At 37.8% G+C, this 25,809-nt stretch overlaps 2 protein-coding genes across 22 annotated transcripts in view; one reads left to right on the forward strand and one right to left on the reverse strand.

Annotated features, from left to right (window-relative positions):
* The window catches only part of CLCN3 (chloride voltage-gated channel 3), a 60,351-nt gene extending 47,593 nt beyond the window's left edge, over positions 1 to 12,758 (reverse strand). For 2 of the 3 annotated variants that reach the window (XM_021555216.3, XM_021555542.3), the window contains exons 1-2: positions 12,631 to 12,758; positions 2,444 to 2,619 (exon numbers count right to left, since the gene is read on the reverse strand). In XM_021555216.3, the coding sequence (XP_021410891.1) occupies positions 2,444 to 2,603 (160 nt within the window). In that variant the 5' untranslated portion in view covers positions 2,604 to 2,619; positions 12,631 to 12,758. Of the gene's footprint in view, positions 1 to 2,443; positions 2,620 to 12,630 lie in introns of those variants that run through there. The other variant, XM_021555476.3, reaches the window with a different exon arrangement.
* A 123-nt stretch (positions 12,759 to 12,881) lies between these two features.
* The window catches only part of NEK1 (NIMA related kinase 1), a 43,463-nt gene continuing 30,535 nt past the window's right edge, over positions 12,882 to 25,809 (forward strand). For 15 of the 19 annotated variants that reach the window (XR_004148273.2, XM_021553906.2, XM_021554156.2 and 12 more), the window contains exons 1-10: positions 13,774 to 13,831; positions 15,884 to 16,032; positions 16,113 to 16,209; positions 18,154 to 18,251; positions 19,754 to 19,837; positions 20,244 to 20,311; positions 20,435 to 20,521; positions 21,575 to 21,629; positions 22,988 to 23,188; positions 25,413 to 25,473. Coding sequence is in view for 18 of the 19 variants with exons in the window: in XM_021553906.2 (XP_021409581.2) it covers positions 15,916 to 16,032; positions 16,113 to 16,209; positions 18,154 to 18,251; positions 19,754 to 19,837; positions 20,244 to 20,311; positions 20,435 to 20,521; positions 21,575 to 21,629; positions 22,988 to 23,188; positions 25,413 to 25,473 (868 nt within the window). In the remaining variant the exon portion in view is untranslated. Of the gene's footprint in view, positions 13,014 to 13,773; positions 13,832 to 14,035; positions 14,261 to 15,883; positions 16,033 to 16,112; positions 16,210 to 17,396; positions 17,451 to 18,153; positions 18,252 to 19,753; positions 19,838 to 20,243; positions 20,312 to 20,434; positions 20,522 to 21,574; positions 21,630 to 22,987; positions 23,189 to 25,412; positions 25,474 to 25,809 lie in introns of those variants that run through there. The other 4 variants (XM_021553992.3, XM_021554074.3, XM_021554971.2 and 1 more) reach the window with 4 other exon arrangements.

Here is a 25,809-nt window from a genome sequence, read left to right on the forward strand (position 1 = left end):
AATATTGATGTATACTCTACTGTCCATGGCAACTTACTGCATAAATTCACGTCTGTGCTCATTTGTACTACAAGCTTACATTCTGCAGCTATGCAGTTTTCAATTTATCTACGTTATTTCCACAATCATTTGAACTGCAGATACACTGTTGCCATTTTGCTAATGTTGCTAAGATACCAGACTGATAAATTCTTCCAGTCCCACAAACTCAAACCACCGTATTTTTAAATAGGAGTCCTGATTTTGGCAGGGTTCACCTGCTAAAGCGCAGAGCTAGACCTGAAGCCTCTGCATTCACATCATGCTCTGGAGGGCCTGCAGTGCTGAGAAGCATGTAATCTTCCACTTACTGGGATGGTCCTGCCCTTCCGCAGGAGGTGAGAAACGTTCCATATTGTCCATACTGAATCCATCTGTACTTACACTTAACAGAACAAAAATGCAGCTAAAGGATAAGAGCATTTAAATAATAGTAATAATAATAATACAAGATCCCAAACATTTGATGCTAAGTAAGAAAGAATTACAAAATGGGCATGTGCAAGAAAGCCCTTGTTTTGTCTTGTCAATGAGATTTGCTGTGTAAAAAACACAGAAGAAAAAAAACACCTGACTCATTTGGATACCTAAGGAATGAGAAACACAGATGTTCACCTCCTGAATGGAAGTTTATATGTAACATTTTTCAAAGTATGTTCTTACCACCCTAAAAAGAAAACTAACATCAGATTCTGATCTACTACTCATATACTCTACTACTCATCTACTATAATAATTTTTTATTATTTACTGTATAATAAAACATTTTCCATGTATGGAGACACATAAATCACCATTCAGTTAAATAAAATAATAAAGTTTATTACTCTTGTTGCCTCTTACAGGAAGTCCAGAATTGGGGCATGCAGGTAAGTCATTAGCAAAAAATTAAAGTTCCAAGAAAGAAATACATTCCTATTTATGTACCAACCCACATTCTGTTACTTCAGTGTTAGAACAAGATGGGAGCCGCTGGCATGTGCAGTAATTAGCAGTGATTTTGACAATGCAAACAAAACAACCACCTCATCTGTTTGGACTCAATTTATGGATCAGATTTCACAACAAGTAAAGGGCAGAACACTGGCTCTGGAACGATTTATTTTACTGTAAACTCATTTCTCCTTCATGCTTGAAGTGATGGAAATTATTTATATGAACAATAACCAGAGTAGCTTCAGTCTTTCAGTACAGGTTATAAATATTATGTTAAGACAAGCAAGGCACTCACTTTATTAGAAGTGTCAGATACTTAGAACAAAGAAATATATATGTAAGTCAGCTGTTCACTTAATAATTTCCCAACTCTTAAGCACTGGACTTTAGTGTGCTGGTGTTCTCCAAATAATGTGCCAGAAGGACTATGTAGAGATTGAAGGTGTGCTGGCTTGTGATACCTGTATTGGTATGCAAGTTAAACAACTGCACATTCAAGATGTATCTAATTAGACAGAAGGAATACAGGTGAGAAGGATGCTTATAATGATATGGCACAACCATCTAGTACAGTACCAACATCCAACTGATAAGTGCAGCAAAGGCAAAACATATGGAGAAGAGACACTGCAAGGAAGGAAAACAACTAAATACTAGTGGGAGGAGAAAAGAGGCAAAGGCAGTAAAAAAAGCAAAAAAATACAGGAAGCAGAATTTGATTTTAAACAAAGTGAGACTAAGTGACTAGAGTATACATTTAAACAAGATTAGCATCTTTAACATAAATTACTTTCTTTCCCTCCTTCAGTTCACCTCTTTAACTATTGCTATATGAATGTTAATACTTTCACTACCTGAACTGTTTTCTTAAACTAAAAAAAAAAAAAGCTTCCCAGTTCTTTCTTCTTCATGTTACTTTAGTGATTTTACAGTGTTCACTGTAGAAAGTTTTCTTTACAACCTTTTATCTAGTCAAAAATTCAGCTCATATTGTGCTTTTTGCTGCTTCTAACAACACCCCTACTTTTGGCTTTTGTTTACAAAGGTGAAGCTGAATGAAGCAAAACAGATTTATCTCTAGAAGTAATGATTAAAACAGCCTGTTAAATTTTGAATCAAAGAAACATTGAAGACATTGAGACTTCCAAAATCCCACTGAAGAGAAGAAAGACCAGGCAGCTGCAGAAGAGACATCCTTTTACTTGATAGGAAGTTTTACATTTGTCAGCAGCCTGTTAGTATCTGCCTTGTATGAGAAGTCATCCCACACAACATAGTTGTTAGGCAAGCACACAGAAGCATGTTCAACTCCTTTCAGGTTTAAAGCCTCTATCTGAAGAACACATTAGCTTAACAGAAAAGGATCAGATTTGGTCATATGAAACCAAAACAAAATAAAAACCAACAAAAATCCCTCACGACACATAAAAATACAACCCAGAGAAACTTTAAACTGAAATTAACTTACCAATGGATGCATCACCATCCAAGAGATTGTCATCTTCAGAGGTCTGAAAATCCATAATTACACCTGCTCCATCTAAAAGCTCCTCATCGCTGCTTGCACTAGTTATGCTGTTGTAACTGTTTCGATAGTAGCCTCTATGAAACAGCTGCTCAGACTCCATTTAGCTGCTTTATAACCTGTATGTACACACAAAAAAAAGTTACTTCCTACTTGAATATTCAAAAAACACTAAGAAATTTGTATCAAAATAAAATGAGTATTTCATGCTTTGGCGAAAGCTTTTTATGGTGACAGTATTACAAGTTACAAAAAGGTAGCAGCAGTACAGAACAAATATAATCTAGAAGAACGGAGAGCTAAAGCAGGATATCTTACCTGTTATGACTAGAGAGAGGAAAGAAAGTAATGAGCACTCAGGCACAGCATATAGTGGAAAATCTAATTAAATACAGCACAGGCAGGAAGTACATTGGCAAAGGAGAACAGTGAACAAACAGCTACATTAATAGCAGAAAAAGCACGTAAGGCTGTGCCGTTTTCTGCAGTCTAGTACCACAAGCATTTTTCTGCTCTCCAACATCAGATATCCTGCTTCTCTTTCAAGCTCTACATTTAAAAGGTCAAGCACAGAAGCGAGTCAGCTGAGGGAACCACTTCCAGTCCAGAGACATGTCTATGGAAATGACAAAACTGGCCAGTGAAAACTCTGTTTTACAAGACATTTGCTGACAGCTGATCCAAGGAATCAGTAAATCTCCAGAATGTGCTGTTATACCATAAAAACACTTATCTGTATCTCAAAGGAAAAAAGGCAGCTAAGGCTTGTTATTTCCCCAGAAGGGGGGTAGAGTGAAAACTTTACAGTACTCTTCCAGATTCCAAATTTGCTTGAAATAGTTCAAAATCAAAAACAACTACAAAAACCTACCAACAACAAAGAATCTAACAAACACAATCAACACAAAAATCACAAACCAACAATAAACCACAATCATTTATCTTAACAAAAGAGCTCTTTTTCAAACTAAGAATCCTGATTAATCAAAAAATCAGTGTAAAATTAAATTTTTCTGTTCAGTACTAACAACTAAGCTAAAAGGCAGTCATCTGTCTTCTAACTCTCATACATCTTCCAACAACTAGAGTACAGCACTTAGTGAGAATGTTATATGCCCATGAAGCAAAAGGAGATGTAATAAAAATTATCAATACAAGCTTTACACATAACAATATGTTCTACAGTAGAGAAAATACAGGAACAGGAACCAAAGCGTAATTTTCTGAAAATTTTTGAAAACAATATACAATTTTAAATGGTTTAACTGTTAAGAACTTTCAAAAGTAACTACTTGTTATAAAATAGTCAGGCATTATATATATATGTATATATCTAATCTTATTTTTAAGATTTCAACTACTGCATATTTCAAGAACAGATAAATAATATGACAGAGACACTTTCCACACCCATTCTTAAATTAAAATTTTAACATGTATCCATATATATATTGGGATCTATGCCAGAACACAGGCCCAAAAAATGAAACCAGAATTAAGCTTTTATCACTAAATTCTAAACCTCCCATATTAAACTAATTTAAAACCTGCTTTTTTTTAGTTTTTAAATAAACCTGCCCATCAGAAAGAAATTTTAAACTCAGAAATTACAATAATTTTACAACAGTTCTACAACAAATGCCATGTTGCAGCTACTCTTAATCTCACCAGCATGAAAATTGCATTTCCATTTTTACCACAGACTCGGCATATCTAGCTTTCCTTTATTTATTCTATCTGCAATATGAAAACATTTAAGGAGGATGAGAACATCACTCATCTTCCAAACTCTGGATTTGGAAAATGAGTGAATGAATTGTGAGGAATTTCTCACTGAATTTTTTTAGACCATTATCAGATTTCTTTGCAAAAAGGCACAAAAAAAGTCTTAACACTTCAAGTTAAGCTTCAACCACAAAAATTCTTACGGACACTCAATAATTCAAACTTAAAATTTAGGGAACGCTTATGCTAACCAACCTTTACAAAAATACATAGGAAAATCATTCTCTGTAGCACCCCAAAAAAAAAATCAAAAACTTTTTTTCTTTACTGTGAGGGTGGTGATGCACTGGGACAGCTTGCCCAGAGAATGATGCCCCATTCCAGGAAGTGTTTAAGACCAGGTTGGATGGGGCTTTGAGCAACATGTCTAGTAGACGGTATCCCTGCCCATGGCAGGAAGGCTGCAACTGGATGATCTTTCAGGTCCCTTTCAACCCAAACCTTTCTGTGATCCTCAGGAAAGGATCTTGGTCAATATTTAAGTCATCTTTGGAAAAACAAAGTTATGAAGAAGCACTGCCAGTTAACTAAGGCTATTTGAGTTTTGAAACCAAAAACTTCTATTTGAATTTATATAGTAGATTCCTAGGTTGCCTTGAAATAGAAAATAAAAAGTCAGTTTCCAAAAGTATCCATAGGTAAAGCTTAGACTAGTTTCATTCACAGCTGCTTCCAAAATAAAACTGACATACATGGATGAAAGAGACCTACTCAAACATGAACAGAACAACATAGACCAAACCACAGGAAAAAATAATATTTGTAAAGCACAGTCTTAGCTTTAAAACTGCAAAAAAATCTCTCAGTATTCATATTTATGTCCTACTGAATCTTAACAATCTTAGCTAAAAACACTTAATATAACACCAGCCTGAAAAAGTTTCTTCATTTTTATGACAAATACCAGTATAAAATATCATCACTATAGACCTGATCTTCACTAAGGCAGAACCTATAATAAATACTCATTTTGGTAGTACTTTTCATCACCTTAGTGTTAAAACAAAAAAAAAAAAAAAGGAAGCCAACAAAAAAATAACTAAAACCTGAGAGCCTAATTACCGGATGAATACCAAACTCATGCTTCTGGTCATATGATGACAAACATTAAGGGTATTGACTTGAGTTTGTATAAAGTATTTGAAATCACTGCATCTCCACTCCCTAAAATGTCATGGCTACCCACATTGTGACAGCTGAAGAATTATACCCACTGGCACAAAGATAGAAGCCTACCTGATGGAAGGCATTGCTTCTTTCACAGCCAGTTACTAATGGGAATACTTTATAGCATTCAACCAAACTAGCTGGATCAGCTGAATACTTCAATTTAAGCATACTAAACCCCATTTATTGATACATTAGGAAAAACTCTGCTATCAGAGTTGGAGAGTAGTCTCCTGCACAGGTAGAGTAACAAGCAGCTCCATGAGTGGTAAACTCTTAAAGGGGTTTTCAGTCAACAGTTTAAAAAGAAGGACAGAAAAGAAAAAGAAAAGCTAACATCATAATCCCTTACCATGAGCCTGAACTAAGTATGAAAGCAAGTATGACTCAAAAGTTTTAGCTTCACAGACAGGTACTGATCCTTAGTCAAATCACAATAAACAACTCTGCCCATGGCTGCTGCTTTGGAGCAAGGCAAAAGTACATGAAAGATACAGTACTAATATCTAAACTAATGGGACAGTACCTACATTTGCAAATATTCAGTCTAGGAAAGAAAAGATGAAGAGTTCCCTTGACCAAAAAAAAAAATCTCTGATGTCCCTTCTGTGATCATATTCAGATGAGAATTAACATTGCAACTTGTTAAGACAACTGAAAGGTAAAACCCATCCTCCTCTTTTGAAGGGTAGGAACCATGACTGCAGTTTCCATTGTAGACAACATAACTATTGTTTGTTGAGTCTTAAGTCATTTTCTGTTTGATGAAAAGACACTACAACAGTGTCTCTTTACAGTTTTTAAAGGCTTTTGCTCCTTTTTAATGTGGACTTGTGTTGAAGTCATCTGAGGGTTATACAATGAACCAGAGCTTTTACACATCACCAGAAATCTCATTAATCATACTACTTTTCTTCAACTCATCATAAAAATGCACTGACCAGTCTATAACTTGGATTCCTAAGCTCAGGGTCACACCTGAGTGGAGAATCTTTCAAACAATTTCATTCAAGTTCAATATAGTTTAGGACTGTCAAATTGAAATGTGAAAAAGCACCACTATCCTCAGTTTAATTCCAAGTGTCTTCTCAATAACAGCATCAACCACAGATTTTTAAGGTCTTAATTAAAATTTATTTAGAGACACAATAAAGCCACTGAGATAAAGGAAAAAAATCCTACAGAGGTTTCCAAAACACGGGACTACTACTTGTGAAATCTTGTGGGGACCCCTGGTGGTTTCTGGTCCTTACTCTCCCTACTAACAAATTTCCAGCTTCAAAGGAGTGAAGAAAACACCAGCTCAAGAGGAACATATCCACTGTACTCTGTTAGAAGTGACAAACCTTTGGTCACCAGAAACAAAAAAGGCTAGGCTCTCCTCTGGTACGTTTAACTGTAGAATCCCAGAAGATAAGGGGCTAATGTGTATGTCCCAAACAGTGATAACTGGATGGATGTGGAGCCAACCAGGGATTGATGGTAATAACAGACATTTGTTGGTACTAACATAAGAAGGAACAAGATTGGCTGGAGAAGGGGCCGTGCAGAAGTAGGATAGCACTCCCCCAGGATAAACATCCTTGGTCTAGTTCCAAGAGAGAGGCACAACACAGTACAGCACAAGCACAGGAATGAGGCCAAGATGTGGGCACAGACTGTAGAGAGGGATCAAGGCTATCCCAGACCCCTGAACCTCTCAAGCCCATTTCCAGAAGGGTCTGAAAGAATGGACTGCACACAATGGGTAATTTGCACAGAAAAGAAGAAACCTGCCTTCCTGGTGAGGAAACATATCTATTAAAAAGTACTCCCAGCAAGTTCAGGAGTGCGCCCAGCACCTTGGACACCTCATCAGCTGTACTGATGCTGGAATCAGACTAGTGATCTCTTTTTCTCTCTTCCCTTTCACCCTACTCCTTTATCCAAAGCCCACTGCCATGCACTTATATAGACTAACATAGCAACTTTCATGCCAAGTGTGTAATGCACTAACAAAACTTTCTGATTGTCTGCAGGCCCCTCTGACTCTTGTTGTCCCTTTTGACTACGAGCATTTATGAATCTTGAGTGCTTCCTTCCCATTAAGGGAGACACATCACAGTAGTAGAGTGATACACTCACAGATGCAGTAAGTACAGCTATTTAAACTTCAAGGCCAGGAGTGCTGACGACAAACTTGCTCTGCTTCTTGCTCTGGATCCTCTCAAGCAACAATGTTGAGGCAGCGAGGTGAGAAAGGACTGATCTGTGATCAACACCTGGATCTTGCTCATGGCTGACATCATTTTCTCGACTACACAGAAGGCACCTCATTTTTTTAAAAACAGCTCTTCCAACCATTACTGGTGACCATTCTGGTAATTTTCAAAGGATTAAATAAATATATAATGTTTTTCAAAAAGATCTGTGTGTGAACCTCTGATATTAATAAACAAGACTGTTAACAGCCTGTTCCTGATTTTTAATAAAAACAGATATTCTAACTAAAGGAGATTTTTTTAAAAAATCAAAAGGTAGTGAAGATGCACAAATGGCACCAAAGCAAAGTATTTCCTAAATCAAGTGTGTTAGCAGTTCAGAATGCACAGCAAGTTGCCTTCACTTGGATATTCTTCTCTCCAGCTGTAAAACCTAGTTGAAACATTCCAAAATTATGTGTATTTCATTGGGGTCTACAAACGGTAGACAAGTTTCTGGCAGGAGAGTCCAGAGAGAAATTTACTGTTCAATAGTGGTATCAAGTTAAAAACAAGACTCATCATGGGTATTTTATGAGGAAAAAAAGAAATTGGGTTCATGTGAGATTTTTAATATTTAAAAAAACAAACTTTACTAAAAGGCTCTCAGCTAACAGACAACAAAGAAGGTGAGTTATCTAAAATGTGTTACATAACCACAGTGATGAAGTCAGTTCATTGAGTTCATAGATCAAATTTATTAAAAATTATCCATCCTCTACCTATCCAAAGAAAATACACATTCTTTAAAATTTCTTAGGAATAAAAACTGAGATTTTCCTAACTGTGGTAATGACATAAGTGCTTAGTGCAGATTGTTAGGTCTTCTTAGTTGTCTTAGAAGCTTTACTGCCCAAGTTAAAATAATATTTGCATCTCAGCACAAAACAGATGAAAACTGTTGAATCTGTAAGATTGATAGTAACTTAAAGACGTCTGCAAGACTAGAAGCAAAAAAATTCAAATAACAGTTTAAGGAATCTTCCGTTTCTTTCCTAGATATACTCTGGAAATCTGCAGATTCAGTTTTCAAAATCAGAAAATGAATGTGTTTGGAAGCATATGGAGAACAGAATTTTTTTCCCATCATATACATGAGACAAATTAAAAGCAGAAAACTCAAGAGAAAAAGCTGCAGTAGATCAAAAACTGTAGATAACACATCAAAATCCAAGAAATCTGGCAGAGAACACTAATTTGAAGATAAAAGTGGAAGGAACTCAGACACAAACTTATCTTTCAGGAAAACAAGTACTTGAATTTAAACTGGCAGGATGTCAAAATATTAAATCACCCCAGTAGCTCTATCTGGAATTTAAATAAAGTACTGAAGTGAAATGCCACTTTTACTATTTCAATTAGGAAACATTTCTTCATTGTACTTATTGCAGTATGAACATGCAAACATGTACATACTTGAGCACTTCATCTCCTCTGAACTTTTTAGAGAAATTTATCACAATATATCAAAAATAAGGAAAAAAAATAACAGTGAAGGTTATTTTTATCAAAGGGTCTGGGCTTCAGGACTGAATTAACTTTTTCATTTACTACTCCTCCTTAGCCCCACCAAATAAGCACAGTCTAATCCTGTAAGTAGAAAACCCAAGGAAAATACTTAACAAACAAAACAGCTGAATGCCTAGAAAGTTCAAATGGAAAATAACTGACTAGACACTCTCCAAGTTATTAAAAGTAACTGCTGGTACCCACTATGGAGTTATAAATTCTGTTCTTTACATTCATTTCCAGGAATATACACTCAAGACCACCTACTACATAATACAAACTAATAAATACACTCCAGATGCAAACAGATTTGTAACCATTTTAGCAGCTTTGTCTAGAACTCTTTCTATTACACATTAAGCCGATGAATTACTTCATCAGCTCCCTTCCTCAGTAATAAAAAAAATCAGTTCATTAAGTACAATTACTATCACAACAATTTACATTTTCCAGTTTCTACACTTTTAAAGCAGAGCACATTTCCCAGCAGAAAAAAAAATTATGTTTACAACCCTCTTATCATAATCAATTTAAATAAGCATTGTTCCAGCTAGACTTTATTCTCTCAGATGATCTTTTATAAAGGCTTCCAAAATTCAAAAACAAGTTTCAAGTTAAACAACTCTAAAATTTTGTAATTGTCAACTTTCTACTATCCTAAGCATCTTCAGTTTGCTAAGCATGGCATATACACAAGCACGAAGTATTGTATTACAGAGCCTCCTTGTCAACAAGCACAGGTAAAAAGCTGACCTGACACCTGAACAGCTTTAGCAAGTCAGACAACACAGAAGATGCACTTTAAGGTTATGACAGAAGGGAAAAACTGAAACAAGGAGGGCAGAATTGGGAACTTGCTCACAGACATTAAGCTGAAATAAGCTGAAATCTTAGTTTTGGGAAAATAAGCAGGGAGAGTACAAAAGCAGTTCCATGCACATGATCTACCACTGCTGACAACCTTTGGAGTTTATTGAGTTACTACTGCTGACAAGGTGCCAAAGCAAGAAATTTAGGAACATGCAAAATAATCTGAGAATCAGGAAATTAACTCAAATTGGCACTATCACTTCCAGCACAAATCTCTTCAGCAGTAGAGCTTCTATTCTACTTTTTTAATTTAGGACCAAGTTAAAAATATCCCTACTGCCAAATTATTATAAGACTTTACCTGAAACCTTGATCTATACAGGTACGCCTATTCACATGCATATGATGTCAGCTAAATAAGAGCAGGAAAAAGCTGTCTCAATGTTCCTAGAATGCCTTTTGGCAATGATTGTGAACTTGGAACAGCTGTCCCAGCTTTAGTACTTACACTCAAGGAATGCAACTCTGCTCTTCAAGGTAAGACACACACACACACAGACCCCAAAGCAAAGTGTGTAGGGGGATGAAGCCAAATTGTATATTCATTGAACAGGAGAAGATAGATTACACAGCCAGACCCATCTGTTCATAGAGTAACCAGAAGAGTGGGTTTTCACTTTCAGGTTACTCAAACATCAATTTGCTACAAATGTTTGTGCGCAAGAGACCACAACAGGAAGTATGAACATGGTCATGAGAAAAATGATGACAAATCCATAAAATAAAGTGATGCAGAGCAATGCAGTCACAAAGCACAAAGGCCAACAGTTCCAAGTGTCTTTCCTGGTCAAGAATTTGGATAGGCTTGTTCTTATTACAAGGGGAGAAGAGAGGAGGAAGGTGGTGGGGAATTTTACCCAGGACTACTTTAACTTGCAAGTATGCACCACAGAGAGAACAGTGGAATAGTAAACCACTCAAAGAGGGCACTGTAAAAATTTGGGCAAAGAAAACCTTGGAATAAAAAAAGTAAGACCTGTTTCTAGAAACATTACAATACATACCGTGTATAACATCTACCATTATCAGGCAAAGAATTTTTAGGACTGACATACCACATACCAACACTAAACAGAAGCAAACCAGAAACAAGCTCCATTTTTCTGAACACCATGTAAATTCTGTTTTCACATGTGTTGCAGAGAGATGCAGAGTCATTGTGTTTCAAACTATGAGTTTCAAGCTACCTGTAGTTTTCCCAGAGCAGAACTCCTTCCCACTCTGATAACTTTGCAGCAAGTTTACATCTGTTTGCCATCCAAAGAGACATCAAATTTACAGTAGTTAGTGAAAGACTTATTTTAGCAAAAGTGATAGTGACAGCTGGTGAGCTCTCTTTCATTATTCTTCACAAAGGTATGTTTCCTATAATGCACAAATATTTTTTTTAAAATTTTACATTACAGCATATTGACATTTCCTTAAATAGAGAAAGAGTTTTGATGACTATCTGCTTTCAAATCTGTCATACCAACACATCCTTCATTCAAATAGCTGTATCTGCAAAGAAGTATCTCTGTTGCTAAGGGCTACCTAAAATAAATGCCTTCACAGGTCCACCAAAAAGAAAAGCATCTAAAAGCACCAATTCACCTGACAATTTCTTCCACAAACTCTAAAAGAGAAACTTCAGAGGTCCCACAACGTCAAAAATGAGGTGCAAGTCTTCAAACCCAAATGCCTACCATTTACCAGCATGTTGTCAAAAATATTTAAGCATCTATTCTAACATAGGTTAGACACAGAAAAACTTTGAATTTGGTGGTAAAGCCCTATTTTGCCTAGTTTAGTACTTTAAAGTGTGACACAGCAAATTTACTACACTACTCAGAACACAGTTCACTATTAGCACACAATTTTCCACTGTCACATTCACAGCCATTCATTTTAAGTGAGAATTGATACATACTTATTTTACAGCTGTTTCCACGGTTTCGGCTAGGGCAGAGAATAATTTTGGACAAGTACAGAAGATAATACGAAAGAATGCACTCAATACTCAGTTTTAACCTCGCTAACCTGCACACCCATATAATTATAAGGTTCCAACAGGAGCCCATTACCTCTCTCCCTTGTCTAAGAGCGGCCCTACTAGCCAAACCCGTGAGCCAATATAAAGCGAGCAACTCATGCAGAATAATCCTTCCAGCGTTGGTTACATGGGGAGGAGACCCTGGACATTCCCAGCCGCAGAACGCCCGCACTTTCCCTATGAGCACAAGCGCTGCCCCGAAGAACACCGGGATGGAGTGACAGGGTGCAAACATTATGTGTTTACGCTCTGTAAACACGCGGGGCATTTCCCCCCTCACCCTGGCCTTTCGGGGGAGGCACACGGAGGAGCTGAGGGATACGCGAGGAGCCATCACGTCCGTCCCTCCCCGGTCCCGGCCGGCCGGAGCCGTGCGGCCGGCGGGGGCGCAGCAGCCGCTGGGCGAACGGGGGCTGCCCGCTCCGCTCCGCTCCGCTCCTCCCGCCGCCTCGGCCCCGCTCGCTCCCCTGCCGTGCTCCTGGGCCGCGGGGGAGCCCCAGCCTGCCCCGCCCCGGCCCTTCCCGTACCTGCGCGGGCGGCGCCGCCCGCTGAGCCCCGGGGAGGCGCTGGCTCATCCTCCCTCCGAGCGCCAGCGGGACACGGGCACAGCCCCCGGACCCGCGGCCGCTCCGCCGCCCGGCACCGCCCCCTCGGCCCGGGGAGGGCGGGGATTCCCACCGCGCAGAATCGGCGCCCGTCGGGCCGCCGGGGTCAGCATCGCCGTCACTGCTGATTCTGCTTCCCGCGGGCCGCCGGCGCGGCCCCCGCTCCCGCCCTCCGCGGAGGGGCGCGGCTTCCCGGCGGCGCGGGAGGGGCCCGCGCGGGCTCCCGCGCTGCGGGGGCGGGTTGAGGGCCCAGGGGGAGGCAGGACGGTCCCGCGCTTCAGAACGGGGCGCCGGCGGTTTCCCAGGTAAAGGAGGCGGAGAGAGGCCGGGTACATCGCGGCATCGTTCCGCTTCGGGCTACACTGTGCCGCCTCTAAATTCCTGGCGCTGCGGAGACCCCGACAGCTTAAGGGGGTTACCTGCAGAGAAAGCGCAGGTGTCGGGCCGAGCGCGGAGTTCCTGGGTACTGCCAGCCGAGGTGCTGAGGCCAGTGTGGGGTCCGCTTAACACACAGCGATTGCAAGTTCCAACAAAACGGGTCAAGTCAAGGGGTGGGTTTATCTTTTTTTCCCTAAGTAAAATGCCCGCTGGTCCGCTTATGTGCAAGCCTAACAAGCCCGCAAGGCGCCGTGCCCTGTGGCACTCGGACTGAGAAAGCGCATTGTGAATCACGAGGCTTTTTGCCTGTAGGTGCTATTAAAGCGCGCTTTGGAGTGGCGAACGGAGGAGCCACAGGTGCGTCCCGACCCTCCCGGGTAAGCGCTGCGCACAGCGCCGCCGGGTCACGCTTCCCCCTGGGACCCCCGGGGCTGTCCCGGGGCAGGCACGCCGCCGGTCCGGGCTGTAGCTGCTGTGGCTCGCGGGTCGCTCCATAAACACTTGCGGCTGTTCTGGGAGGGTTTCCCCCGAAACACTGGCACCCGCGCGCGCCCCGCCCGTCACGTGGCCGCGGCCGCGCGTTACCAGGGTGAAGTGCCGCTAACGCGGGCAGGGCCGGGCCCCGCCCCAGTGCGGAATCGCCCAATGGGAGCCAAGCTGCGGGGCGGGGCAGCCAATAGGGGCGGAGGGGGCGGGGCCTTGCCAGGCGCGAGGCCAGGTTGGGCAGTGGCGGCCGCGCGGGCAGGTATGGCGGGGTGGGGGCGGGCTGGGCGCAGGGAGCGCTGAGGCGGGGTGGGGCCGGGGCCGCCCTTCTGGGAGCCGGGCAGGCCGCGGATGGTCCATCCCAGCCGCCCTGGGGTGGCGGTTCCGGGCCGCGCCTCTCGCCCCGGCGCTGGGCTTGCTCTGGCTGTGCGGGGGCGGCGGCCTGGCGGGGCCCGCTTGCGGAGCGCGGCCCAGCTCGGCCCCTGCCCTGGCCTGGCCCTCCCCGCACGCGCGGCCCTGGCCTGGCCGCCGCCGGTCGGTCGGGCTGCCTCGGGGTGTGACTTGTGCAGCTCTCCTGTGTGTCCCATGAACTGACTTGCTGCCCTGGGCTTGAAAAGACGACGCCCTGTCAGCGCTGATCTCCTTCCTCTAAACGCCTATTTTTTCCTTGCCACATTTAAAAATAAGCTATGTAAGTAATGGAAGATTATATACCCGCTTTGACTGAGCTGTAACTTCTTGCCCAAAGGCTGGTTACTGCCCATTTGTATTTGCACGGGACAGCATGCAGAAGCAGCCCTAAGCTACATCTAATGTAGCTGTTTTAACTGTAGAACAACTCTGGTTTCATAAAATAGGGTAGGAAGAGAACTTAGTAGAGTCATGCGAAGTTCAAATTGTGTCACGCCTGCTGTGCTTTTACTGTTGCCTGAAAGAGAATATTGAAGTTAGTACCAAGATCTTCTTAAGTTTAAAAGTGCAGCTTTATATTAAGCTGTCTTTAAGTACTATAAGAAAAAAACAACCTTACACAGACACTTCAGGCCTGTAATTTTAACTTTTTACTTTACTGGTAGATATGCTTAGTCTTAGTAAGCTTTGCATCTCCTCTTTTGCAGAGCAGGTTACTTTAGATCTCTCTTGTCTTGCTATGCTTCTCAGGCTTGTTCATGTTAGTCTGCTTTCATGGTATAGTTCCTGTTAAGCAGCATCTGTGTCTAGTACATGGTAATTCTGTACAAAAAACAAAAAAAAAAAACAAATTGAGGAGAGACCCTGATTGTGAGACCTGTGATGCATGTGAGGTTTGGATCTAAGCTACTAGGATCTCCTGTTGGAAGGAAGCTGGATACAGCAAAGCAGAAATGCAATTAGCAAGTGAGGCTTAAGTGAAGAAAATCTTGGAACACTTTTGTCTTTTTCAGCTTATGGAGACTTCCTCAGGGTATGGAAGCTCTTTTTACTTTAAAAAATACAATCTTTTAGTCTACTGTGAATTAGCTCAGACATTTGTCACTTTGGTCTTTGTTTTGCCCTTTCATCGTGCTATTCTGACACATTTGTATATTACCATAGCTTCTGCTTGCACCTCCCTAGTGTCCTGTTTTTACAAAAAGTAGTTCTTAATATAGAACCCTAAACACCATAAAAATTCACCTGAGTACTCCTTTTTTTATTCTGTAAAGGTAGTCTAAATGGTCAGATAGTACATGAAAAATAGGGATTTGTGATATTTTATGATTATTTGTTTTATATGCAATGTGAAAAGAGTCTTTCAGTCAGGCTTAAGGCCACATCTTTCTGTATTGAATAATGATTTGAAATATGATAGGGATCTGCTGAATTCAGGCCATTTTTGGCTTCACTGTAGTGATAAGGAAGCTGGATTTAGTGCTTCTTAAGAAACAATACATAGGAATTCCTCTCACCTCCATTGTGTTCCTTCCAAGTCAAGCTGAACAAAACATTTTCAACCAGGTGCTATAGCTCTATGATGTTTGTGTGCCAGCTGCATCAGAAGTCTTGGCGCTGATTGCACTGATTTATTTAAAGACAAAACAGATCCTTTTTAGTCAAAATGAAAGATGTAACAGGTTTTAGTTATGCAGCCCCTGTTGGCTCAAAATTAGTCAACTGTACCAAAATAGAATTGAGACTAAGGGTATATGATCTACAGAAAATCAACTGAAGAGACAAATGGATCAACATTTTGAGTTAAAAAAAAGTACCATGCCCTGATCAGGCTAGATCACTAAGCACACCTAATTAAATATACTCATGGGGGTTTTTTGTGTTTGTTGGTTTGCTTTTCCAGTACTCAAGTAAGGATGCCTTAAGACAAGAACTATGGATAAATATATCAAAGTACGGAAGATTGGAGAAGGATCCTTTGGGAAAGCAATACTTGTCAAAGCTAAAGAGAATGGCCAACAGTATGTCATTAAAGAAATAAACATCTCTAAGGTAAGTGATTATTATTAATAAATTCCTGATCCATTCTTTTTGTATTTCTGTTCTCACAAATCATGATTTTTATTCTGAAGATGTCAAATAAGGAGAGAGAAGAATCAAGGAGAGAAGTTGCTGTTTTGGCAAACATGAAACACCCAAATATTGTCCTGTATAGGGAGTCATTTGAAGGTAAGATGGACTTGAAGTAACATGAGTGACTCTGTGTACTTCTTACTGCACTTAGTCTAAAAGTCAGGGAGTTTTCTCTCTTTGATCAGTATTTTTCATACCTTTATTACTTCAGTTATTTTCCATATTTTTTTCAGAATTCCTATCTGTGTTTAAAAAAAATCATAATTCAGGAAAAAGGGCAGCAAATAAACATTTATGACTGTAACTTTACATGCCTTGGTTTTGGCTGATGCTTAAATGAAAGATATTCTCTTGTTTCTCCAGAGCATAAGTCTCCTTGAATATACCCTAGCAACTGGAATGCTTGTATAGGTTAAATTTGTGTAGGTTAAATTGCAGTCTAAATTTGGATATTGATAACCTAGCAAGAGCAGTTTTATGCCCAAGTCCGTTGTCTTAGAGTTCAGACTTCAGTAACTGCAACCATATAGCTGCTTTCAGAGCTGGGAAAATAGATGAGACTGTTTACTTCATCAGGCAGTGAAGGAAGGAGAAATCAAATTCTACATTGTCTTCACAGTGAATGTCTTGGGAAAGGGAAGGACAGAAAAAAGATTCCAAAAGCTTATTATAAAAGTTAAAATATTATTAAAAGCTCCTAAATATTATTTGAACTGCTGTTTAGAGATTTTTTGCTCTTCTCCTTTCCTTCCTTTCTTCTTTCTTATGTCTTTTGCCTGGGGCTTTCACTTTCTCTTTTCATTAAATTAGATTTTTGTGATATAATCATATCAGCCACATAATCAGCCACACTTCTGGTTTATAAATGTACACTGCTTTCTTCATTGTGGTAGAAGGCTATTCTTTAAGACTGCTTTTTTCTTACAAGGTAGATCCTGTAATCCATAATTCACAAGACTTTGTGTTGCATCTTTATTGCCAGAAAACATTGACTTTGAATACATTGAATATAAAGTTCCTAGAAGAAAATTATTTCAGCAATAGATGTGCAAGAAATCTAGACTTCTAGAATAATTTTTTAAAATAACACTAATTAAAGATAATAATAAAATAACTAAATAGAGAAACTTTAAGTATTTGATGTTTTGAAAGGCAGATTTCAGAAGCATTCCATGGGAGTGAAATTTCAGTGACTTAGATGATTCAATTTATTTTAATTCAAAGGTTTTTAAGTGTTGTGACTAACTTTTTCATAAAATAGGAGTTCTTTTTCTTTTGAGCAGCATGTGACTGATTTTCTGCAGTTATTCATCTCTTCTCAAAATCATGCCTAGTATGTGAGTAGTGTAGTTCTTACGCTTTTGGCAACTTGCAGTTTGCTTCTGCCTAATCTGTTTTTTCATCAGTAACTGGGAAAACCATAACTTTGAATGAAATGTATTATGTTTGTTCATACCTCCTACTGAAAACTTGCATGGGATATTTTTTAGTCTCATGAGATTTCATTCAAATATGAGAAATGAATTGTTTCCATCTCATTGTCTGCTGGAAGTTCTCTTACTGTTCTTCAGACTGAAATAAACTGCATGTCTAGTATGAAAGCTGATGGCTGTCATGTTCTAGCAGGTCCAGGTAAAAGTCCAAGAAAGAAAAAGGCAAATAGAGGCAACTTAAGATCCCTTTAGGGTAGGGGGATCTAGAGGATGTTTGAAAGTTTAAAGATTGTTTTTATATTGCGTTCATAAAATGACACTTTTAATTTCTTAGTGGTTTTCAACGCCATGTTGGAGCATTGGTTCAGTAGATGTAATTCTTTTCCCTCCCTATCAAAATAGTCCAGTGTTACCAAAATGGAAACTCAAAATAATAAACATATTTTTGCTTGAAGTTTGAAAAAAATGACTAATAAATTATATCTGACGCTGCATGTGAAAAAATAGATGTTGCTTTTTTTGTGACTGTGGTGAAGATATTTAGAAAGTTAAGTAAATAAGGGTCTTGCTTTTGTCTTTTTGAAATACTTTGTCTTTTACTTCACAGAAAATGGTTGTCTGTACATAGTGATGGATTACTGTGAAGGAGGAGACCTATTTAAAAAGATAAATGCCCAGAAAGGAATCCTGTTTTCTGAAGATCAGGTAACAGGAAACTGCTGTTACAATGTTTTGTTGCAGGATACTTTTTCATTAATTTGAAATTACTTTGGTGCAGGTTATAGATGTGGTTGCTTAATCCAAAAGGAGATTCTCAAACAGTCACTCTTGTTGCTATTGGTCAATGTAGTATCATTAAAGAGCAAAACCAAACCGAAGTCCTGGATACACTACTTGAGATTTTGTCTCTATGTGTAAGATGCTTTTAAAAGTTGGCTCTCTTGTGAAGTAAACCAAATCTGAGACATGAAAAATACTGAAAGACAACATGAATATCCTTAAACCTCTGAAATAATTTTTAAAGTTTTTAAAGATGTAATGACAGAGGATTTTTGTGTTGTAATACTGATTTTCATGTGTCATAAGTAAAAAATAATGTATTTTGTAAGTATAATAATATGATATATGGAAATATGGAATTGGCATCATTCAAAAGTTCATTTTGCCAGTAATAAAAATTTAATATTCTGCTGATATACTTGCAGTACATTTTCTTTTGCCACAAAACTGGTTATAAAGTAATTTTTAGTGAAAGAGAAGTGACATAGTTTGGAATAAATGAGAGGATTTTAAGTACAGATTTGATTAAATTAAATAAAAATAAGTGATGTAGGATTCAGGGTGGGTTTTTTGTTAGGACTGATGTGTTTCTTTGTTTAAAAATTGGTTTTGTGCTTTTGTATCTTCATCCAGTAGGATCTCAATTTAGCTGGGGTTGGAAAGTCTTATTACTATGTTAAACATTTGGGATATAATTTATAAAACTTTATTTTCTCATTTGACCTTACTTTTATAAGAAGGACTTGAAGTGGAAAAATGAAAATTATGCCTTGCATTATACTATAATTTTGTCATGTATGTACTTCTAAGTAGTGAATGTAAAACTACTATTCACATGGCAAAGTTCTTGTTATTAATCACTTCTTAAATTGTGATTTTTGCAAATTTACCCAAAAAAGGGCATTGTTGGCTTATTCATAATCTTTAAGTTAGATGTTTGTTGCTTTTCTCATCAAAGTCTACTTTGAATATTTTTCTTTTTAAGATGAGACACACAAAATTAGTGTACATACGATAAGTTTCTGAGAGTATCAGTAAGCTTCCAAGGACTCTTGGTCAATTAAGTGAGTGCAAGAAGACTTGTATTTGCTACAGGAAAAGTACAGTCTTTTATTTTGCAATTTCCATATCTCAGGCATTTTAGCCAATCAAATCCGTGCGGCATACCTCTGCTAGGTTTATAATTCATAATGAAAATAGTGGTCTCAAGTTTAATATCAAATTTGGGTAATAAGCATCTTTCATTAAAAATTTTGTGTTATAGTGACAGTAGTATTACATTTTTAATTATTCTTTGGTTTAAATGAAACGGGGGGAGGAAGGTAAAATCCATAGTTGTAATTAAAGTCTAATTTGATAATATCATGTAAGTGGGGAAGTTTTCAGATAAATGATGAAGTTAATGTTGCATTTTCTTTTATTAATAGATTCTGGATTGGTTTGTACAGATCTGTTTAGCACTAAAACACATACATGATAGAAAAATCTTGCATCGGGACATAAAGTCACAGGTATGTAGGTGGCAATTTTTAAACTGAATTGTCTTTCAAAGTGATTGCATTCAGATCTTCCTAGTTTATGGAAACATTTCTAATACTTATTCAGAACTGCAGGAGGTTTATATATTTATACAAACAGATGGAGATATTTGATAAAACTACAAGTGTTACTTATGTATTTATGTGTGGGGACAGAAAAGATTGTATGACAATGTGAAGTAGTGCTTTCTCATATTAATAAAGTAGGAGTTGTATAAGTCTGGTGTTTCATAGCAGTAAGTAACAATTACTTCAGGGCTATTGAATGGTAGAAAACTTCCTTCTTCTCAAAACATGTAGAGAACAAAAAGTGTGCAATTGTATGAATATTTTAATTAACAGACTTCTTAACATTTCTGTTATATCTTGTCATATCAAGAATATATTTTTAACCAAAGATGGAACAATACAGCTGGGAGATTTTGGAATTGCCAGAGTTCTGAACAGGTAATTTATTTTTTTATTCTGTTTTTCCTGTGACTTAATTTCAGTTGCTTTGATGAAGGAAAACACAATCTGTGCACTTGATGTGAGTTAACCAGTTAACATCCATCCTTGTTTCTGTCTTAGTACTGCAGAGCTGGCACGCACTTGCATAGGAACACCGTACTATTTGTCACCTGAAATATGTCAGAACAAGCCTTACAACAATAAAAGGTACTAATAAGGATTTTATTAAACATTCTTGATAAAGAGAAGAAAGTAAACTCTTTTAGGAACCTAAAGCTGTTCTAATCAAATGATAGTGAGCATCTGTTCGTTTGTCTCTTACCCAAGTAGGTGCTGAGCTTCACTGCAGAGCTGGTACGTTAGGGTCTGAGGTACAAAGCAGTGTCATGTAGAGATGACTAAACATAATGCTCCAAGTTCTAGATCTACTTGTGTCCTTAATTGTGACTCTGCTTTTGCTTATCGGCACAGTGGTTGTACTGCCTTTGTTTATGCACTTCCAATGTGAAACACTGTTAAGGATGAAATACAGTAATTTGATTATCTGAACACATGATGTGCATAGACGGTGGTCAGCTTGCTCCAGATACCTCGCTTATGCCTTTGCTGCCCTGGCAGCAGCCTGTACCTGGTAACAGTGTCCCCAGTGTAATTAACTGGTAATAATTAAATGTTAGTAAGTTACCCTTCCACAGGATCAAGCTGTTGCATTCATTGCAGTGAGTGCCTTATACTCACTTCAATGGATTTCTTAAGAGATAAAAATTATTAAAATTTCTATTTCTTCTGCATGGGGTTTATTATCCAATGGTGTTCTAATCAAATCCTGTAATGAATGAGGGTAAGTTTAGTCACTGCTAAACAGAATAAATTGGCTTTGAGAATTGTATTTGCTGAGTTAGGTGATGAAGGGTTTTTTGATTTTATTTGTTTAATTCAAAGACCTCAGGCAAATGTATATATTTAAACAAAAAAGCCTGTGTCCATATTTTGTCTGATTTCTGTGGCTGAGATGATTCTAAATCAGAAGCTAAAATAGCATCATCTGATTTTCAGGGTGGCCTTATTTTGGTTGATGAATTTGTTTTGGTATTTTTGTTTCCTTGGGGTTTTGCCAGGTCAAAGAAGTCCATAGAGGGGGGCTTGTGCATACTCAAAAATCCACCCTTTTCTCTTCAGAGATAGACTTCAGAGATACAAGTTGACTGGCAGTGTTAACCTGGAACTAAGTTTTAAAGTAATGTGTTCTCTTTGATTTAGTGATATCTGGGCCCTTGGTTGTGTTCTCTATGAAATGTGTACACTTAAACATGCGGTGAGTGGAAACTTTGTGTCTATAAAAGAATAGTGATTTCAAACAGAATTTATTTCTGATGTTATGCAGATGTATTTTAGTTGATGAAATGCTTTCATGGTAGCTGTTTGAAAATTACCTTCAGCATTTTCATCTCCCCTTCCCATGCCAACCAGGACTTTTCATTGGTGTTTGGTTCCATGGCAATCTCTCAGCTGTCTTGACACTTTTGTTTTTAATGGATTGTATTAGCTGAAAATATTGTTAGATGTTATAGTAAAGGATACTAGGTATAGTGGGGGGCATTTGTGGGTGTTTTGGGCTGGTTTGGGGTTTTTGTTGGTTTTGTTGTTTGGGGTTTTGGGGTTTTTGCTTGGTTGGGCTGGGTTTTATTTCCAAAAAAGCTTGAATTCACTGAAAGCTTCATTGAAAATCTTATTTTGGATTCTGCTTTTTTGCAGATATTGTTATTTCTGTTTAGAACATAAATAGTGCTTAGAAAATATTCCCAAGGTGAAAGAGTCACCTTTTTCAAATTTTTTCTTCTTCTGTCTATGTGCGTGTATAGTTTGAAGAGCATGTCTTCGCCATCCATTTTTCAGTTAGGAAGGGAAGAAAATGTTTGGGTGTTTTTCTGTCCTGTTTTGGATTTTTTTGTGGATTTTGATTTTTTTTGGAGCTTCTTGGTAGCTATTTTATTAAAAGAAAAATATTATAACAACATAAAAAGGAAAGGAAATATTTGCAAGGGATAAGAATTTAATTTCATTTCCAGCTTCTGTAATTTCTTCTTGTTTGGTCTTTTATGTGGCAACACTTCTAACAAGGTTTCATTCCTGAAAGTTGATGTCAACAATTTGTTTTCTGTAAGCTGGGTGATACATATTGTTTTCTTTTTATTGTACAAAGGAATTGAAATGGTTCCCTCTGTTATCTGAGTTTAACTGAAGTCTGAGGATTCCCTTGGATTTCATCCTGAATGAGTGTGAATACTTTACATTCTGTAATTTGAAATGGGGGGTTGCTAAAAGAAGCAGAAGGCATTTTGTAGTTCAAAACCTTTGGAAGAGGAGATCAAGCAGATAATTATTTTTTTCCCTAGTTATATATCATTGTCAGTCTAGATCTGGACAGAAGTAATTACTTGTTAGCAATGTTATATCTCCATATTATGAAATACCTGTATTGTGATGTATTTTTAATTGGAATTTTAATTAGTATACTTGGCAACAGATTATTTTGAACTGCTGGTGTTGACCTTGAAAATGTGTGTGTTGAGGGAAAGTGCACTGTTAGTTTGGTTTCCTTATCATCTGTATGTGCAGCCTTGCATGTGGACAGGTGATAAGAATAAGTGTTCTCTTCCTTGTGTGATATAGTTTGAAGCCGGTAACATGAAGAACTTAGTCCTGAAGATAATCTCTGGACCTTTTCCTCCTGTGTCTATGCATTACTCCTATGACCTACGTAATCTGCTGTCACAGCTGTTTAAAAGGAATCCTAGGAATAGACCATCAGTAAACTCCATATTGGAGAAAAACTTTATAGCCAAACGGGTTGAAAAATTTCTCACACCAGAGGTATGGAGTTAGTTTTTAATTTTAATGTTAATATATTACGTGGAAAACTAGAGTAATGGTATTCCCCTGGAGCTCTTTTAGACAGGGTCAGTTGAGGAAAAACTAGTTTTACCATGAACTTTAAAGAAAAGTCTCAAATTATTGTTTGGTAGTTTCCATAAGTAAATCTCCAAGTGACATTTTCTGAAGTGTATTGTTTTGAGTGTTTTTCTATATCATGAGGAATCACAACTGAGATTATTTGTTTAGATATGCATCTTTTCATAAAATGCTGCTGTCAATTATTTCAGCATTGAAGTTGCTTCCTATTCTGTTTTAAGTCTATTAATATAATTTTATATCTAATAATGTCCTTTTAATATGAATGTAGTCAAAAGAGATCAAGATTAACAAGTGAATAATAGTACTGATATAAGGTAAATAAATATAGAAGAGCAAGGACATGGAGCAAGTACAGTATAAATAATTCTAACTCACAACTAAAGAAATGTCTTGAAACGGCCATATATAATTGGAATTTCTGAATTTCTGTGTTGAAATAGACTTTCAACTTCAGATTCAAGTCCCAAAGGTAAAATTCAGAAATCTTTACAGATAAGTTTGGTCTAACATTTGCAACAGTAATAGTTTTATCTGATTTTATTTCCAGCAGCTAGAATGAATATGACATTTTTATTTGGAGTTAGTCAGCCAAATTATAATTAGTCATAGCTGTCTCTATCTCCATATGGTGATACTAATTTATTGTACATGGAGTATGAATACTTAGGTGCAATTTTTCCAACTGTACTACTGCTGTCTTTGACTTAGAGATGTTTTCTAATATTTAAAACAACCAAAAAGACCCCACACAGAAAGTAGCTTTTATGAAATGTATCAGTCTGGTACATTCATATTCAGCAGGAGGTGGTTGTTCTGTGATACAGCTGTAATGCTTATTTTCTTTCAGTATCATCCATGGCTAGTGCTGTTGTCCTCTGTTTTCTTAGTCTAAGCTTATAAATTATTTCATAGTTGGCATCTTCATGTTGCAACTGTTGCTGAAATCCCATTTTTAAATATTGGGAAATCAATCTTCCAGTTTTATGTAAATTCTTTCTTTAGCTTCATAGTTGCTAAGTTGCATTAAGGAGCAGATCTAAATTAGCAGCAATTTTTAAAAAGGAGAGGGGGCTCTTTGAAACATATTGAAGAGTTTTTTTTTCTGTTAGTAAAGGTGTTATGGAAACATCATAATTCAGTTGCTACAGCTTACCACTCAAATAAAACCTTCAATATAATTGAAATACCATTAGCAGGAAACTGTGTGACTTCTGACTTACAGAATCTTTGATGCCAGATTATACAGATGAAAAATTTGCTTTGCCATCACATGCAAAGTCCTAAGTTCTGCACTTTTGTTCTTGTTTTGGGGTTTTTTTTCAGGTTTAACTCCTCAGCATCAATTGTAACTGACTGGTACAAATCAAAGGAATCTGAGTTGTTCAAGATTCTGTAAAGGCTATTTGTGAACTGACACTTTTCATTTATCCTTGCTGCTCTTTCTTGAATACTTCTCATTTCTACTATATAGGTTTTGAGGTGTTTGGTTCAGAACTACCTACAATATTTAAGATGATGGCATATTAATATTTGAATATTCTTTGTCTAGTCTCAAATTTTTCATCCCAGTAAGACTGCTTTCCATATTTTATTATGCTAATTTCATATGCCTGACAGCACACCATATTTTGTTTTTCCAGATATCTGCATATTTGGTCATCTTCCCATCTTGAAAAGGATAGCAACACTTTAAAACTGCAAACATTTTTAAAGAACTATTTTTTAACACTAGCTGTATGAAAAATTGAGGTGAACTTCGGTAGCTACTCAAAAATCTAGAAATCTAAAATTAATTATGCATAAAGATTGTGTTGATGCTCACATTAACTTTTTTCTAGTTTGTTCGCTAGTTCATCAATGAGATATGTGCCATCCAGAAGTCAGATTAAATTGCTTTTTTAAATTACTTGAGTAATTATGCCAAAAATGTTTGAAAATACTCCAGCTTCATATTGGTGTTAGTTATACTAGATTCAATGGATAAAGTTGAACATTCATTTTCATGTAATTTACAGTAAATGCTCCTAGTTAGATGCTTACTGCTAATGACACACTTGTCTAAAAATGAGTTATTCCTAGCTTTGGTCATAGGTACTATTGACTAACTCTTCAACTTTTTTAGCTTATTGCAGATGAATTCAGTCACAAAATTTTCCACAAGTTTGGACCACATGCTTCACCAGGTAAGTTGGTGTCTATACTGCTTTTGCTTTCAGCTCCGTCAAGATCGTGTATGTAGCTTTGTTCTTTTACTAGGGTTTTTTTTCGGTGTGTTCTCATACCTGACTGTAGAATTTTCAAGAGAAAAAGAGAGAAGAAGCCATTTCCTCCCCTCTCCTAGGGAGCTGGACATATGTTGGGTACAAATAATGCAAATACAAGCAATGGGCCTCTAATATATTAAGTGTACTTTTTCCTCTTGCAGTATGCTACACTTCCAAAATTAAGGAGACAGTGTAGACTGCAAATAATGGAACCAATTCCTATGCTATGATTGTATGACTTTTTATCCCTTAGGA

The sequence above is a fragment of the Lonchura striata genome, chromosome 4 (genome assembly GCF_046129695.1).
Source record: "Lonchura striata isolate bLonStr1 chromosome 4, bLonStr1.mat, whole genome shotgun sequence".
Lineage (NCBI taxonomy): Eukaryota > Metazoa > Chordata > Aves > Passeriformes > Estrildidae > Lonchura > Lonchura striata.